This window comes from Myotis brandtii, unplaced genomic scaffold (assembly GCF_000412655.1).
Source record: "Myotis brandtii unplaced genomic scaffold, ASM41265v1 scaffold260, whole genome shotgun sequence".
Classification (NCBI taxonomy): domain Eukaryota; kingdom Metazoa; phylum Chordata; class Mammalia; order Chiroptera; family Vespertilionidae; genus Myotis; species Myotis brandtii.
The window spans coordinates 1,411,126-1,424,519 of NW_005359881.1; the positions used below are offsets into that span (position 1 = coordinate 1,411,126).

The window sequence follows — 13,394 nt, forward strand, 5'->3', positions numbered from 1 at the left end:
GGGTGGGGGGCGGGGAAATGACTTGCTTTTGAAAATAGAATTTTTCATTAGAAATCTGCCCAGTTTAGTCTGTAAAAAGCTATTGATTCCTATATGTCTTTGGCATCCTGCCATTTTACTCAACTTAAAAATACTAGTTTTAATAATGTTTCCTTTTAGTCTGTTGAGTTTTCCAGTTAGATTGCTATATCATTTATAAAAATGATAATTTTATATTTTTCTTTCTAATAATTATACTTTTTAAAATGTCTTTTTCTTGTTTTATTGCACTGACTAAAATTTCCAGGACACTATTGAAAAGTAATGATAATAGCATTTTTTCTTGTTTTTGACTTATTTAGTCATGCCTCTAGTGTTTTCTCATAACATGATTTTCATTGGTTTCAGATGGGTATCTTTATATTGAGGTAATGCCCCACTGTGCCTAAATTAAGAATTTTATGTTATCTTGAATGTTACTTAGAGTTATATTAAATGCTCTTTTAATATCTAATGAGACTATTTTAATTACTTTTATACTTTTAAATAACAGTATAATTAATTATAGTTATATTGTCTATGTTGAGCCATTCTTGTATTCCTGGAATAAATCCTGTCTAGATTGTATCTCTTTTTCTTATAGTACATTTCTAGCTTTAATCTACTGATTTTGTTAAGACTTTTTATGTCACTCTTTATAACAGATTTGACTTTGTCTCTTCTTGCCTTCTCAGTTAGATTTTGGTATCTGGTTTCTGCTAATCTGTTCAAATGAGCTGAAATACATTTTCCTTCTTTTTGTTGTCTGGACCAGTTTAAATAGCAAAGATGTGATCCTTTACCTGAAGGTTTTACAATCGTGCTCATAAATTCATCTGGGTGCAGTATTTTGGCGAATACTTCTTTACTTTCTTAGTTTATCCCACAGTTTATCAAATATATATTTAACTTCTATCCCACTTAATGCTTTTTGTCTTAATTCTACTTTGTCTAAATCTTATATTGCTATACTTACAAAATGTTTGCTTTCTTTTACTTGCTTTTTAATTTTTAAAAATTTTTTGTCACTACTTCCTTCTCTTTTGCATCATCAAATATCCTGATGTTTCTTTCATTAAGGAAAAACAACTTTCTCTTGATCCCATTTGATCCAGCTTTTGCTCCTTCTTACAGTAAAGCTCCTTAAAAAGAGTTGTGTGTGTTCTCTTCTCCAATCCCTCTCTTCCCTTTATCTCTTCTACCTTGCCGTTTAGACTTCCATCCCCATAACTCCCCCAGTCCACCCTTGTCCAGGTCACCATGGCCTCCCCATTGCTAAATCCAGTGGTCAGTTCTCGGGCCTCATGTTACTTGACCTATCAGCTAGGTCTGACACAGTTGTCCATTTTCTCCCTCTTTTCTTTTGGCTCCCAAGACTGCCCTACTCTACTGGTTTTTATTCTACCTCATTGGCTATCTTTCTCTCTCCCTCCTTGTTGGTTCTTCCTCTTGTCCTCCACCTGTTTACAGTGATGTGTGCCAGGCCTCAGTCCTTGGACCACTTCCCTTCCCAGTCTGCTCCTCCTCTTGGTGATTTGACCCAGTTTCATGACTTTAAATACCATTATATGCTGACTACTATTAAGTTTGCATTTCTGGTTCTGGTCTCAGTAGAGTTAAAGATCTGACTGGCTGTCTCTTTTACTCCCCCCTCTCCCCATACAGGGACCTCAAATCTCACACATTCTAAAACAGATGCATCTCTCTTCTCCATACCTCTCCTCCCTGCGCCTCCCATCTCAGCTGCTGACAGCTGTACCCTTCCCGTGGCTCGGGCCAAACACTGGGAGGAATCGGGGCTCCTCTATCCTCTCACTGCCCGCATCCAAACTGTCAGCTCATCCTTCAAACTAGACCCAGAGGAGTCCAGCTCCTTCTCACCATCTCCCTTGCTACCACCGCACTCACCCAGAACACTCATCTCATTCCTAGAGTATTACATTAATTTCTAATTGACCTTTTTGCCTCCACTCTTTCTGCCCTTCAGTCCATTTTCAGTACACCAGTCAGAATGATCTTGTCAAAGAAAGAAAGTTGGACCACATCACTCTTGCTCAGAACTTTCTCTTTTGTTAGAAAAGTTAAGAATTGGCAACAAATTTGGATATATATCATATCTGAGTTGAAATGTCATTATTAGAGATAACAATTTTAGCTTCTATTAGACCAGAGAATGTGAAAATTTATCTGATATTCTCAAGAACAATAACTTAATTTCAAAATTCCCACTGGATTTCTTGTAGTCTTGATGGTTGTGTTCATGGGCTCAGATAAAACAAAAAAAAAATGAACTGAAAATATGAGAATATGATTTTCCATAAATAAAAAATAATTAAATGCAATGTAGATTTTTTTTCCCCCATTGGTGTTTACAATATAATCAAGCCCTTTGAATTGAAAACTCAAGTCATTATTGGGCTCAGAAAATTTTTCTCTTTTTTTCCCTTCTCCTCCTCCTCCTCCTCCAGGCTTCTAATTAGTCCTCTCTGTTCAGAACTTATAAAACTCCTATTATACATATGTTACATCTCCTAACTCTATGTCCTATTTCTCTTATTTATTGTTTAGCATTTTTCACCTCTTTTACTTTTTACAGATATTGGGAGAATTTCTTATGAGTCTTCTAATTGGTTGATTTTGTTTTCTGCAGCATCCAGCATTCGGTTTACCACCTTTACTGAGTTCTCTTAAAACGTGGTGACTGTTTTCTCCACCATTTCCAACTGTACTTATACATTTCCAGATTGTGTCCTTTTCATGACTACAGTCCTTGCTTTAACAATACAGGGTCTTCTTTTTTTTTAAGTTTTTTTTTATTATATGTTTATTGATTTCAGAGAGGTAGGGAGAGGGATAGAAACATCATTGATTGGCTGCTTCCTGCGTGCCCCCTACTGAGGGTGGGGGGATGGAGCCACAACCCGGGCATGTGCCCTTGGCCGGAATCGAACCTGGGACTCTTCAGTCCGTAGGCTGACACTCTATCTGCTGAGCCAAACCAGCTAGGGCAATACAGGGTCTTCTTAAAGCTGCTCCAAGATCTGCCTTTATCATCAACCTTGGCTGCTTCGGGGTGGGTTCAGGTGAGGCTGAGGCCTTGTCGTCTCTCCCCCCACCCTCGCCCCCCCAGGTAGCTCTCCTTCTCCACAGACGAATGGCATGCTGGCTGATGCTTCCCTCCTTTCTTGCTTGTGGCTCAAATACCTAAATAAGGAGTTGGCACTCTCCCCAATTACCTGAGCTCCCCTTGCTTTCTCAGTCCTGTCCGTGGGGCAGAGAATTAAATGCATAGGCTTATCTCAGCACATTGGTTCAGAATTCATACTGAGAGTCTCTACAAAATATGTTTAAAATGCCCTGGCATTGAATAACACTTTCAAACACAGGACATCTGGACACACGCCCAGTGGGAATCAGGCCTTTTTGCTCCGAACTCAACAACACTCTGTTAGTTTAGATGAGGAAGGAAATGTCAGCAGAGTGAGTTGCAAATCTACTCTTCTGGGAACCGACAGGAGTCTTATCGACACCCAGCCACGGAGCAGCAAGCATTTTGGCAGATTTGATAAAGAGGTTCACAGTTTTTGGATAATTCTAGGCCTTTCCTCATGACTGAGGTGCAAGAAAGAAAGTGGAGTTTGGTTCTGATTCAGCTCTAGGCGGGCTTGTAGAGTACCTGGGGCCGAAGGTTTTAGGGGTAGCGGGGGGTCGGCGGGCACACCTCTGAGCCGGGAAATGGCTTCGAGTATGGGTTAGTACATCCCTCTCTGTTTGGGACAGCACACAAGCTAAAATGGTCTTTACATTTTAAAACGGCTGAAAAAATATAAAAACCATTTTAATAGAATTATTCAAAGATACTATGTGACAAGCAACAATAACATGAAATTAAATGGAATTGTCTATAAATAAGTTTTATCGAAGCGCAGCTATGGCTTCAGTTTGTATACTGTATGTGGCGGCCTTTGTGCGGCAGAGACAGAGCTGAGTGTATCTGACAGAGACCATGAGGCCTGCAAAGCTTAAAATAGTTCCTGTCCGGCCCTTACGAGAAACTCTGCTGATCCCGGCTTAGAGCTCCCAGGGGCGGTGGGAATGTTGGCAGCCGGGAAAACGCCTGCCCAGAACTGTGGCCTCCTCAGGATGATTCTTCCTCTTTCCGGGTTAAAAGGAAGGAACGGAGAACTTCATGTCGAGGCCCATGTGGTGATGCTCTCTGACAAAGCCGGCGGGATGGGCTCTGTGCCCACATTCATCCTGCCTGTCGTCCAGCGATGGCTGAGGCGCACTCTGAGGGTCATTTTAGCAGCTGTAGTCCCAGCCAGAGAGAGATGACAGAACAGGGTGGCGGGGGGATGCATCCTTCTAAAGAGTCTGCAGGTTTCATCGTCGAGGTTATTTTTGTCCGTCGTCTAGTCTCTTATGAGTAATAGAAAAGAGGCTGCCCAGTTTTTCTCCCTGAGGGTGCTAGAAACACGCAAGGCCTGTAGGGAGCAGTGGAGGAGGCGTTTGGGGAAGTAGGTGTTAGCGAGAGTCCTAAAACATCGTCTATCCAGTGTGTTGGTAAGGACTCAGAAAATGCTTTTTTACTATTTTCCAGATTGGCATTTTAAAATGGCAGAATAATACAATACTCGAAATGCGTAAGAAGCAAGTGCTCAAACTTGTAAAATGTGAGCCTCCATCTCTCAGAATCCCCCCTCCAGCCACGCATTTGCGCATGTGCACTTTGAAGATAAAATCCAAGTAATAGTATACTATTACTTTCAATGAAATCTGCTGAAAAAATAACATTCCCAAAGCAAAACCCCCTGGATGTTCAGGGCAGCCACTACTCTGAGAGGCAAGCTACTCGGAAGTAAATGTACGAAAGATAGCAACTGGGGAAAGCTAGTAACAGTGGCCTCTGCCCTTGGGATGGCGGCTGCTCCCTGTGCCCCACGAGGTCCCCGGGGCCCACATTCTGCAGCAGGAGCCACAGCTTCATGGGGCGGGGGGGGGGGCAGTGGGTGTCTGCGTCACCTCCGCTGGGAGGGTCGGGCCTTGGGAATCCATGTCGCTCAGAATGAAGAGGCAGAAAGCAAGGAGTTTAAAATTGAATTTTCTCTCTGGGATTAATGAGCGACATATAATATCCCAATTGTGCCTAAATAAAAATAACTTCAATTGCTGGTATACAGTTTATTCTTCCTTAAACACAGACTAAAACGTGAGGAGAATATTTTAAATTTTATTTGGGGCATCCTAGAGTGTGCCCTAACATACTGTGTTTAAACTTGCGCAGGGAATTGAGCTTTGTAGGAAGCGTTATTTCGAGGCTGAAATGATGTGGGGAGCCATCCCGTTGACCTCTGTCATTCTACCAATGAGGGCCCAGAGAGTGCAAGCCATTTGCCCAAGTCGCTCAGTTAGTTCCCAGATTTGGAGTTAGAACTCAGGGTTCTTTGCAACCAGTATTGGACTTTTTCAAAATAGTTAAATTTTTTTTACGTTGGTTTCTACATTTATAGGTTCATAAATCACTAGAGCCATGACGAGTCTTAGAGACCCAGCCCATCAGCTCCCCACACCCTCTCTCTGTAGAAGAAATGAAAGCCCAGCTGCAGAGAACGAGTCTGATCACTTAATTTCTTAGAAAAGAAGCTTTTTCTTTAAAAATCACCCCCAGTGAAGGTAGACTCGGTATAAGAGGCTGCATGCATCCAGTGAGAGCAATTTTTGTTTGGTCGCCGGCTTAAAGTCTGCTTTTAAATAAAATCTATTAATCGAATAAATGACAATAACCACAAAAAGGAAGGGATGGTTTCTAGCGGAACTAATTTTATTAAAGTCTGCTTTTAAATAAAATCTATTAACCAAATAAATGACAAAAAGGAAGGGATGGTTTCTAGCGGAACTAATTTTTTCTTTCAAATGATGGAAGTGCTCACTGCAAAATCCCTTTACCTAGCGAAGCCGTGTTTCTGCACTTCAGCTCATTCATCGGCCGCTTCCAGGAGGAAGCACTTGTTTATAAAAGTGTCAGACAAACCAGTGTGCCAGGTAGGGGGGCAGTTATTCCCAGTTCATGTCACCTGCCCTCCTTTTCCCCTGGCTCGTGTCGGCCTTTCTGTGTCTGAAGGACATTTGTTTCCCGCCTCACAGTCACTGGAGTTGATTTAGAAGTCGAGTGACCCGTGTTTTGCCTGAGACCTTTCTTCTGGTTGTCAGCCGTGAGACTTAGGAAATGAAACGTAACAGCTTTTGTTTTATTCAGTGTAGTTTACTTAAGTTGCTAATGATAAAGTAAAATCAGAATTGTCTATTACTACTGAAAAGAAAAACGAGCAGGACTGAGTCAGATAAATGAAAATAAAAGTCTAAAAGCTTTTTCAAAGATTAATTTAGACTTATTTTGTTTTTCCGAAATGGATTGCATAATATATTTCCGTTTTCAAATTAAAATTAATGATTTATAATACATTTCAAGTGGTATTATCTAAAGTTTTCATTTATTAAGTACTTTGTGGAAGCTATAAATATTGATATATCGTCTCCCAGTAATTTATAAAATTATCTGCATAAATCTTTAGAAAAATATTGTGACGAGGAGTTATTTACAAAGGCCCAGCAAGACATGATGCAAAGATGAGCAAATTGATGAGCAAGAACAACTGGAAATATTTTGTTTCCTATAAGTTAGATTTGATTTTAATGGATTTGACATTTTCTCCCAGGACACAGTTTTTTCTGGGTCCATATTTAGGAGAGAAAGTTAAAATGTAAATTGAAATAACATTTACTTTTTATCTAATTTCGTCTCTGACATGTATATATTATAGGCTGGTTTGAACGCAGCCTGGCACTTTGGAGCGACTGGAAGTCTCAGTTTCATCTAAAATGATTATGATTATGTGACCAGCGTTAGGGACACGGGACCTGGATCCTCAATAATAACAGTTATCATTGAATTTTGTTATCTATAAGCACTTACTGAGCACTGATTACATTCCAGGTACAAAATACAATCTGTTCATTCATTAATTCTTAATAATAACTCTAGAGCTAGGTCATATTAATGTCCTCATTTCACAGATGAGAAAACTGAGGGTTGGAGAAATGAAGTAATTTGCCCACGAGCACACAGCTGGCCAGTGGGAGAGCTGGGATTTGAGCTAAGTGGGTTGCAGCAAGCATGCTCCTAGCTGCTAGCTGGGGGGTTCCCCAGGGGGGCCCCCAGGTCAGCTGCAGCAGCAGCATCGCCTGGAAACGCCTGGATGTCACCATCCCAGGCCTACCCCACACCTACTGAATCGGAAACTCTAGGGTCGGGCAGACACCTGTTCTGACAAGCCCTCCAGGTAATCCTGATGCACACTGTCTCAGTCTGCTTGGGCTGCTAGGACCAAAATGCCATCGCCCGAATGGCTCACACAGATGTCTCTTTCTCACAGTTCTGGAACCCAGGAAATCCCACATCAAGGTGTGGGCAGATTCAGGGTGTGTAGGTTCACACACAGCCATCTTCTCCTGTGTCCTCACCTGGCTGAGAAGAAGGAACCAAACCAAGCCCCCCGTCTCTTCTTATGAGACCATTCATCCCATTTAGGAGAGCTCCGTCCCTGAGACCTAATTGTCTGCAAAGGCCCACCTCCTAAATCAGTGATGGCGAACCTATGACACGCGTGTCATTTTTTTGGTTGATTTTTCTTTGTTAAATGGCACTTAAATATATAAAATAAATATCAAAAATATAAATCTTTGTTTTACTATGGTTGCAAATATCAAAAAATTTCTATATGTGACACGGCACCAGAGTTAAGTTAGGGTTTTTCAAAATGCTGACACGCCGAGCTCAAAAGGTTCGCCATCACTGTCCTAAATGCATCGCATTGCAGCAGTTCTCAACCTGTGAGTTGCGACCATCGGAAAACACATATAGCATGTCAGATATTTACATGACGATTCATAACAGTAGCAACATTACAGTTAAGAAGTAGCAACGAAAATAATGTTATGGTTGGGGGTCACCACAACATGAGGAACTGTATTAAAGGGTCGCGGCATTAGGAAGGTTGAGAACCACTGCAGGGATTAGGATTTCAGCACTGGGTCTTGGAGGGGACACAGACATTCAGTCCGTAACACTAAAGTGTGGGAACCAGTGCCTGATAGAGAAAGCGCTGTTCTCTGCTGGTCCCGAGGCCCTCAGGGTAGCAGCAGACACTCACGCAAACACGCGACTGCCATCCATCTGGTACGTGCAGCAGAGGAGGACGCGTGAGGTACCTGCTGGTGCAGAGGAGCTGGGGAGGAGAAGGAACGTCCTGTTCAAGGAGGGATCTGCTCTCCTGTTTCAAAGACAGAGGAAGGGCAGTCAGTTCCAAACGGGCAGAGTCTGTTGGTTCTGCTTATCTGGAGTCTGAGCAGATAGTTGAAATGACTTCAAATGGTTCTGATCATTTTGGCAGGATCAGCATAGGCACTGTAGCTACCCGCCGTCCTGCCCACCTTCTGAACATGACTGTGCCTCTCACATGTTACTCTTGGAACTGATGGCTACAGAGTAGTCAGAAGAAATGTTTAAAAAATACCTAAGATATGATGTACTCTTTAAAAAATAGTTTTATTGGTATTTAGAGAGAAAGGAAGGGAGAGGGTGAGAGAAAGAAAAACATTGCTGTGGGAACAGAACATCGATTGACTGCCTCCTGCACGCCCCCTACTGGGGATCGAGCCCACAACCTGGGCATGTGTCCTGACCGGGAATGGAACTGGCAACCTTTCGATGCATAGGATATCACCCAACCAACTGAGCCACACTGGCCAGGGCTGATGTTCTCTTTCTGCTAGAGAAGTAATTCAGTCTTAGATATTAGAAAGGCTGACCTTCAATGATAGTACCCGTTTCTTTTATCTGTTAAATCCAAAGTGAGTCTATTAAAACTACCATCTCTAGCTTTGGGATATAACAGCACTGAGCATTACAAGGCACTATTATAGCTTGCAATACCTAAATCACTTAACCCGTTAGGTGAGCCATTGTTAGTTTTCAGGATACAGTATTTTAGAAATCTTCCCTGTTGTTTTCCAGGCCAAACAGATTCTTTGCACTTTTCATTTTGCTGGAAACTGGGGTTAGACATAAACAGCAAGGGCTGTCTACTCTTCGTAACGTCTTTGAAGAGATGGCCCTGATATGCACCACTGTTTTCAATCACTTAAAAGGCAGTAACTCAATTAGGCCATCCTTTGTATAAGAACTGCCACTGCTTGCAGTTCACTCCCCGGCCGGCACAAGTAAATCACTTCGATAAAATCCCCCTTTCCTCCCTCCTGGAGACGCGAATAAGCAACAGTACCAGTGGTCTACCAAGGACAAAATGAATATAATGTGCCTCTTCTAGAAAAGCACCATGTTTCACCAGGCATGATGCATTGTGTTGTTCGGAAAATGATTTTTCGTGTGTGTGTGTGTCGAGCAGATGCTAAACTGCTTTCAAGCTAAATGCTCGGATTGAGCAGTTGATGTGCCTCAGATGGGAAGAGGAATACGCTTCAGCGACACACCATCCATAACAGGCCCACGGATGGTTGTTCCTTCCTGACTGTGCAAAGAGAAAATACTGTCTAGGGCAGGGGTGGGCAAACTTTTTGACTCGAGGGCCACAATGGGTTCTTAAACTGGACCGGAGGGCCAGAACAAAAGCATGGATGGAGTGTTTGTGTGAACTAATATAAATTCAAAGTAAACATCATTACATAAAAGGATACGGTCTTTTTTTTTTTTTAGTTTTATTCATTTCAAACAGGCAGGATCTGGCCCGCGGGCCATAGTTTGCCCACGGCTGGTCTAGGGTATTGGGAGCAAGTTCTTTCCTCATGTGAAATAACCACATATATTAGCAGCCTGGCACGAGGCTCAGACTAACAGGACATGGACTTGAATGTCCTGTTAGTAAGGGTTGTCATTTCATTAAGGTTGCTCAGTTCACTTGACTTTTTTCTTAATGACCCAGGTTACCCAAGAAGACAGTCCCTCTCCAACACTGTAGTGAATTAAGTCCTTGAGTAAAGTGACATCGTCTGTGCAGGCTGTGGGGGTCCAACATTATTAGCATGTGGACATACAAAGATTAAAATACAGGCGTCCCCCCAAAAATGTATACACCCTTTAACACCTGACAGCTCAATTTTGAAAATGAAATGAAGCAACACTGCCTTTAAAATTATTCAGTGTGTGTGTACATTTTTTTTTGAGGACACCCTGTAGGATAAGTGGCAAATGGATTAATTAGGGTCCATGTCATGCCAAATTTTCCTTTTCCTTCATATATTTATTAGCATACCTAACATTATTCCATTTAATATATTTACTGGTACCCCTTTCTGAGTGATAAAATATTTTCATTTTAACAAGTCTAACTCAAGGGATTCAACAAGTGTGTTTAAGGGATTCTAAAAAGTAGGTTAGCCGAAACCGGTTTGGCTCAGTGGATAGAGCGTCGGCCTGCGGATTGAAAGGTCCCAGGTTCGATTCCGGTCAAGGGCATGTACCTGGGTTGCGGGCACATCCCCAGGAGGAGGTGTGTAGGAGGCAGCTGATCGATGTTTCTCTCTCATCGATGTTTCTAACTCTCTATCTCCCTCCCTTCCTCTCTGTAAAAAATCAATAAAAAAAAATATTTAAAAAAAATAAAAAGTAGGTTACACTCTTAAACAAGTGATACAGACTCACTGAAGCTGACCATTTTATCTCTTAGGGGAGATACAATTTTATAAAAGAATCACAGAGACCATTCCAGTCAAGTTCTCTGCTGCCGTCAGCTTCCATTCACCGAGAAAAATCCCCTTACTTGGATCATATGATTCTGAGTTAGGATTATTCAGATGGGTAGAATTAAATTGGAGAAAATGTAATCTAAGACAATAAAACATGTTTACCTGTTTTAGTTATACTTTTATAAATCACTAGCATTTACTGAGTACCTCCTACATGCCAGACACTGTTTTGGGCAACTCAAATGCCGTGTCTCATTTAATCCTCACAGTTACAGTTCTTATCGCTAATCCTGCTGCATTTTATTTTTTCTGCAGCACTGTTGTCATCATCTGATATGCTACACATTTTTTTTACTGTCTCTCTCTCCCCTCTAGCCTCCCCCCTCGTTAAGCATGGATTATTGAGTTTTGGTTACAGCTGTCTCCACAGTTCTCACTTGTAAATGCTCTGAGTGTCATCTTTCCCGGAAGGAGGTCTTTTGGCTGAGACACTGGTTTTCCTGACTAGCAAATACCTGTGAGACCCCTCTGCTCCCTGAGTACCTGCCTTTCCTTTTACTGGGCATGTTGCTCTCTCCCCCAGGGAGAGCGTGGAGAGCCTCATTCAGAAGCATTCCTACGCCCGCTCCCCCATCCGCACCTACGGAGAAGAGGACGTGCTGGGGGACGAGGTGCAGACGGCGCAGACCCGAGGTAAGGTGCTCCGGAGGTGCCACTGCTGGGAGTCCAGTGCCCAGCGCCCAAGGGAGAGAGGCAGGTGCAGGATGAGGCCTGGACCTCAGGGTACCCTTGGCCCCAAAGTATTTCAGGAAGGCACAGCCTCTGAGGGCTTGGCGTTCAGTATTCTGCCCTTGAGTCTTAAGAGATGATGCTGCCCAAAGGTTTCCTGGGCTTTGGACGTTTAGTAGAAGAATCTTGAGCCTGGGTTACTTGTCTGTGACCTAACCAAACAGCGGGAGGGCTTGGGGGCGGTCCCTGAGTCTTTCTGACGCTTGGTTTTATAATCTGAAAATCTGTCCTACTCAGGTCAGGAATACCTCGTGAGGATAATGGCTAAAACTGGAAACACTTTAAAAGAAGATTCTCCCCGTGCAGGGCATTATGGAGAGGCAGTGGCCCCAGGGGGAGGGGGAGGGGCACTGGAAGTTCCTCTGTTGAAAAGGCCCAGGGAGGAGCCCTCTGCACCGGGGAGGGTGCCCAGCCCGGAGCACAGGGGTGTTTGCAGGGACAGAGCGCCCTCTGTCATATTTTAATGCCCATCACATAGAAAGCGCACACTCCGTCAAAAAATAGGGCGTCTCTTAAAACTACACCCAGCCCTAACCGGTTTGGCTCAGCGGATAGAGCGTCAGCCTGCGGACTGAAGGGTGCCAGGTTCGATTCTGGTCAAGAGGAGGCAGCTGATCGATGTTTCTAACTCTCCATCCCTCTCCCTTCACCTCTGTAAAAAAAAAAAAAATCAATAAGATATTTTAACAAAAAAAACTACACCCAAACACGTGACTAGAAATTATCCAATGGGAAAATTTAATGTCAACTCTCCTTTAGGCCTCTGGATGCTGCGATGTAAGAAAGAGTTACTTTGTAAGTTGTCAAATAGCTAATAAAGAACTGGGGAAGCTGGAAAAAGAAAAAAAGGAAAAGGGAACGCTCATGGGTTCTCTCAAAGGCTTTGGAAGCCCCGTAGCTCTGGGAGACGCCCCTGCCCCGCCCTCCTTACGGGAGGCCTCCGAGGCTCTGACAGGTGTCAGCTACCTGCAGCTGCTTCGAAGGGAATCAGTCCACGCCCTTGAGGTAGAAGCTGATGTTTTGGCCACTCTGGGAGTATGCAGGCCGTCTGAGGAGTTGTCTTTTTCTGTTTAGGGAATTCTCTGGTCCGTATGTTATAAGTGCTTTTGTTTCTGGAAAGGTAGATGTGCCTCCTGGTTGACATGTTTGTCTTTTTGAATTCTAGATCTGGGACACATTTCTTAAAGTAAGAAATACGATCCTTACAGATAAATGATACAGGGTGTCCCCAAAATATATACACATACCTTGAATCATTAGTAAGACAGCGATTATTAAAATGTATTTCATTTTTAAAATTGAGCTATCAGCCCTTACAGCGTGTATACGTTTTTGGGGGACACCCTGTGTAATTCTCGGTTTGCACCTTGACGTCGAGTTTCCAGTCTAACGCGTTGTTCCCCCTTTCAGGGTCAGCCTTTACCACATCCGACAACTTGTCTCTCAGCTCCTGGGTGTCCTCTTCGTCCAGTTTCCCTGGATTTCAGCACCCACAGTCCCTGACTGCCCTGGGCACCAGCACAGCGTCCATAGCAACGCCCATTCCTCACCCCATCCAGGGCTCTCTGCCGCCATACAGCCGCCTGGGGATGCCTCTGACCCCCTCGGCCCTCGCCAGCTCCATGCAGGGGAGCGGCCCCACCTTCCCCTCCTTCCACATGCCCCGGTACCACCACTACTTCCAGCAGGGCCCCTACGCCGCCATCCAGGGACTGCGCCACTCCTCCGCCGTGATGACGCCTTTCGTATGACTCTTCTGAAAGCAGGAGAATCCCAACCCAGAATGTGCCAGTGGGTATGGAACGGAGGACAGGCTGTGGGGGGTG

General features: G+C 43.5%; 1 protein-coding gene across 1 annotated transcript in view; it reads left to right on the forward strand.

Annotated features, from left to right (window-relative positions):
- The window catches only part of TBX20 (T-box 20), a 161,136-nt gene extending 147,787 nt beyond the window's left edge, over positions 1-13,349 (forward strand). The window contains exons 8-9 of the mRNA XM_005868099.2: positions 11,363-11,472; positions 12,979-13,349. Coding sequence (XP_005868161.1) covers positions 11,363-11,472; positions 12,979-13,319 — 451 coding nt within the window. The 3' untranslated portion in view covers positions 13,320-13,349. The remainder of the gene's footprint in view (positions 1-11,362; positions 11,473-12,978) is intronic.
- Positions 13,350-13,394: the final 45 nt, after the last annotated feature.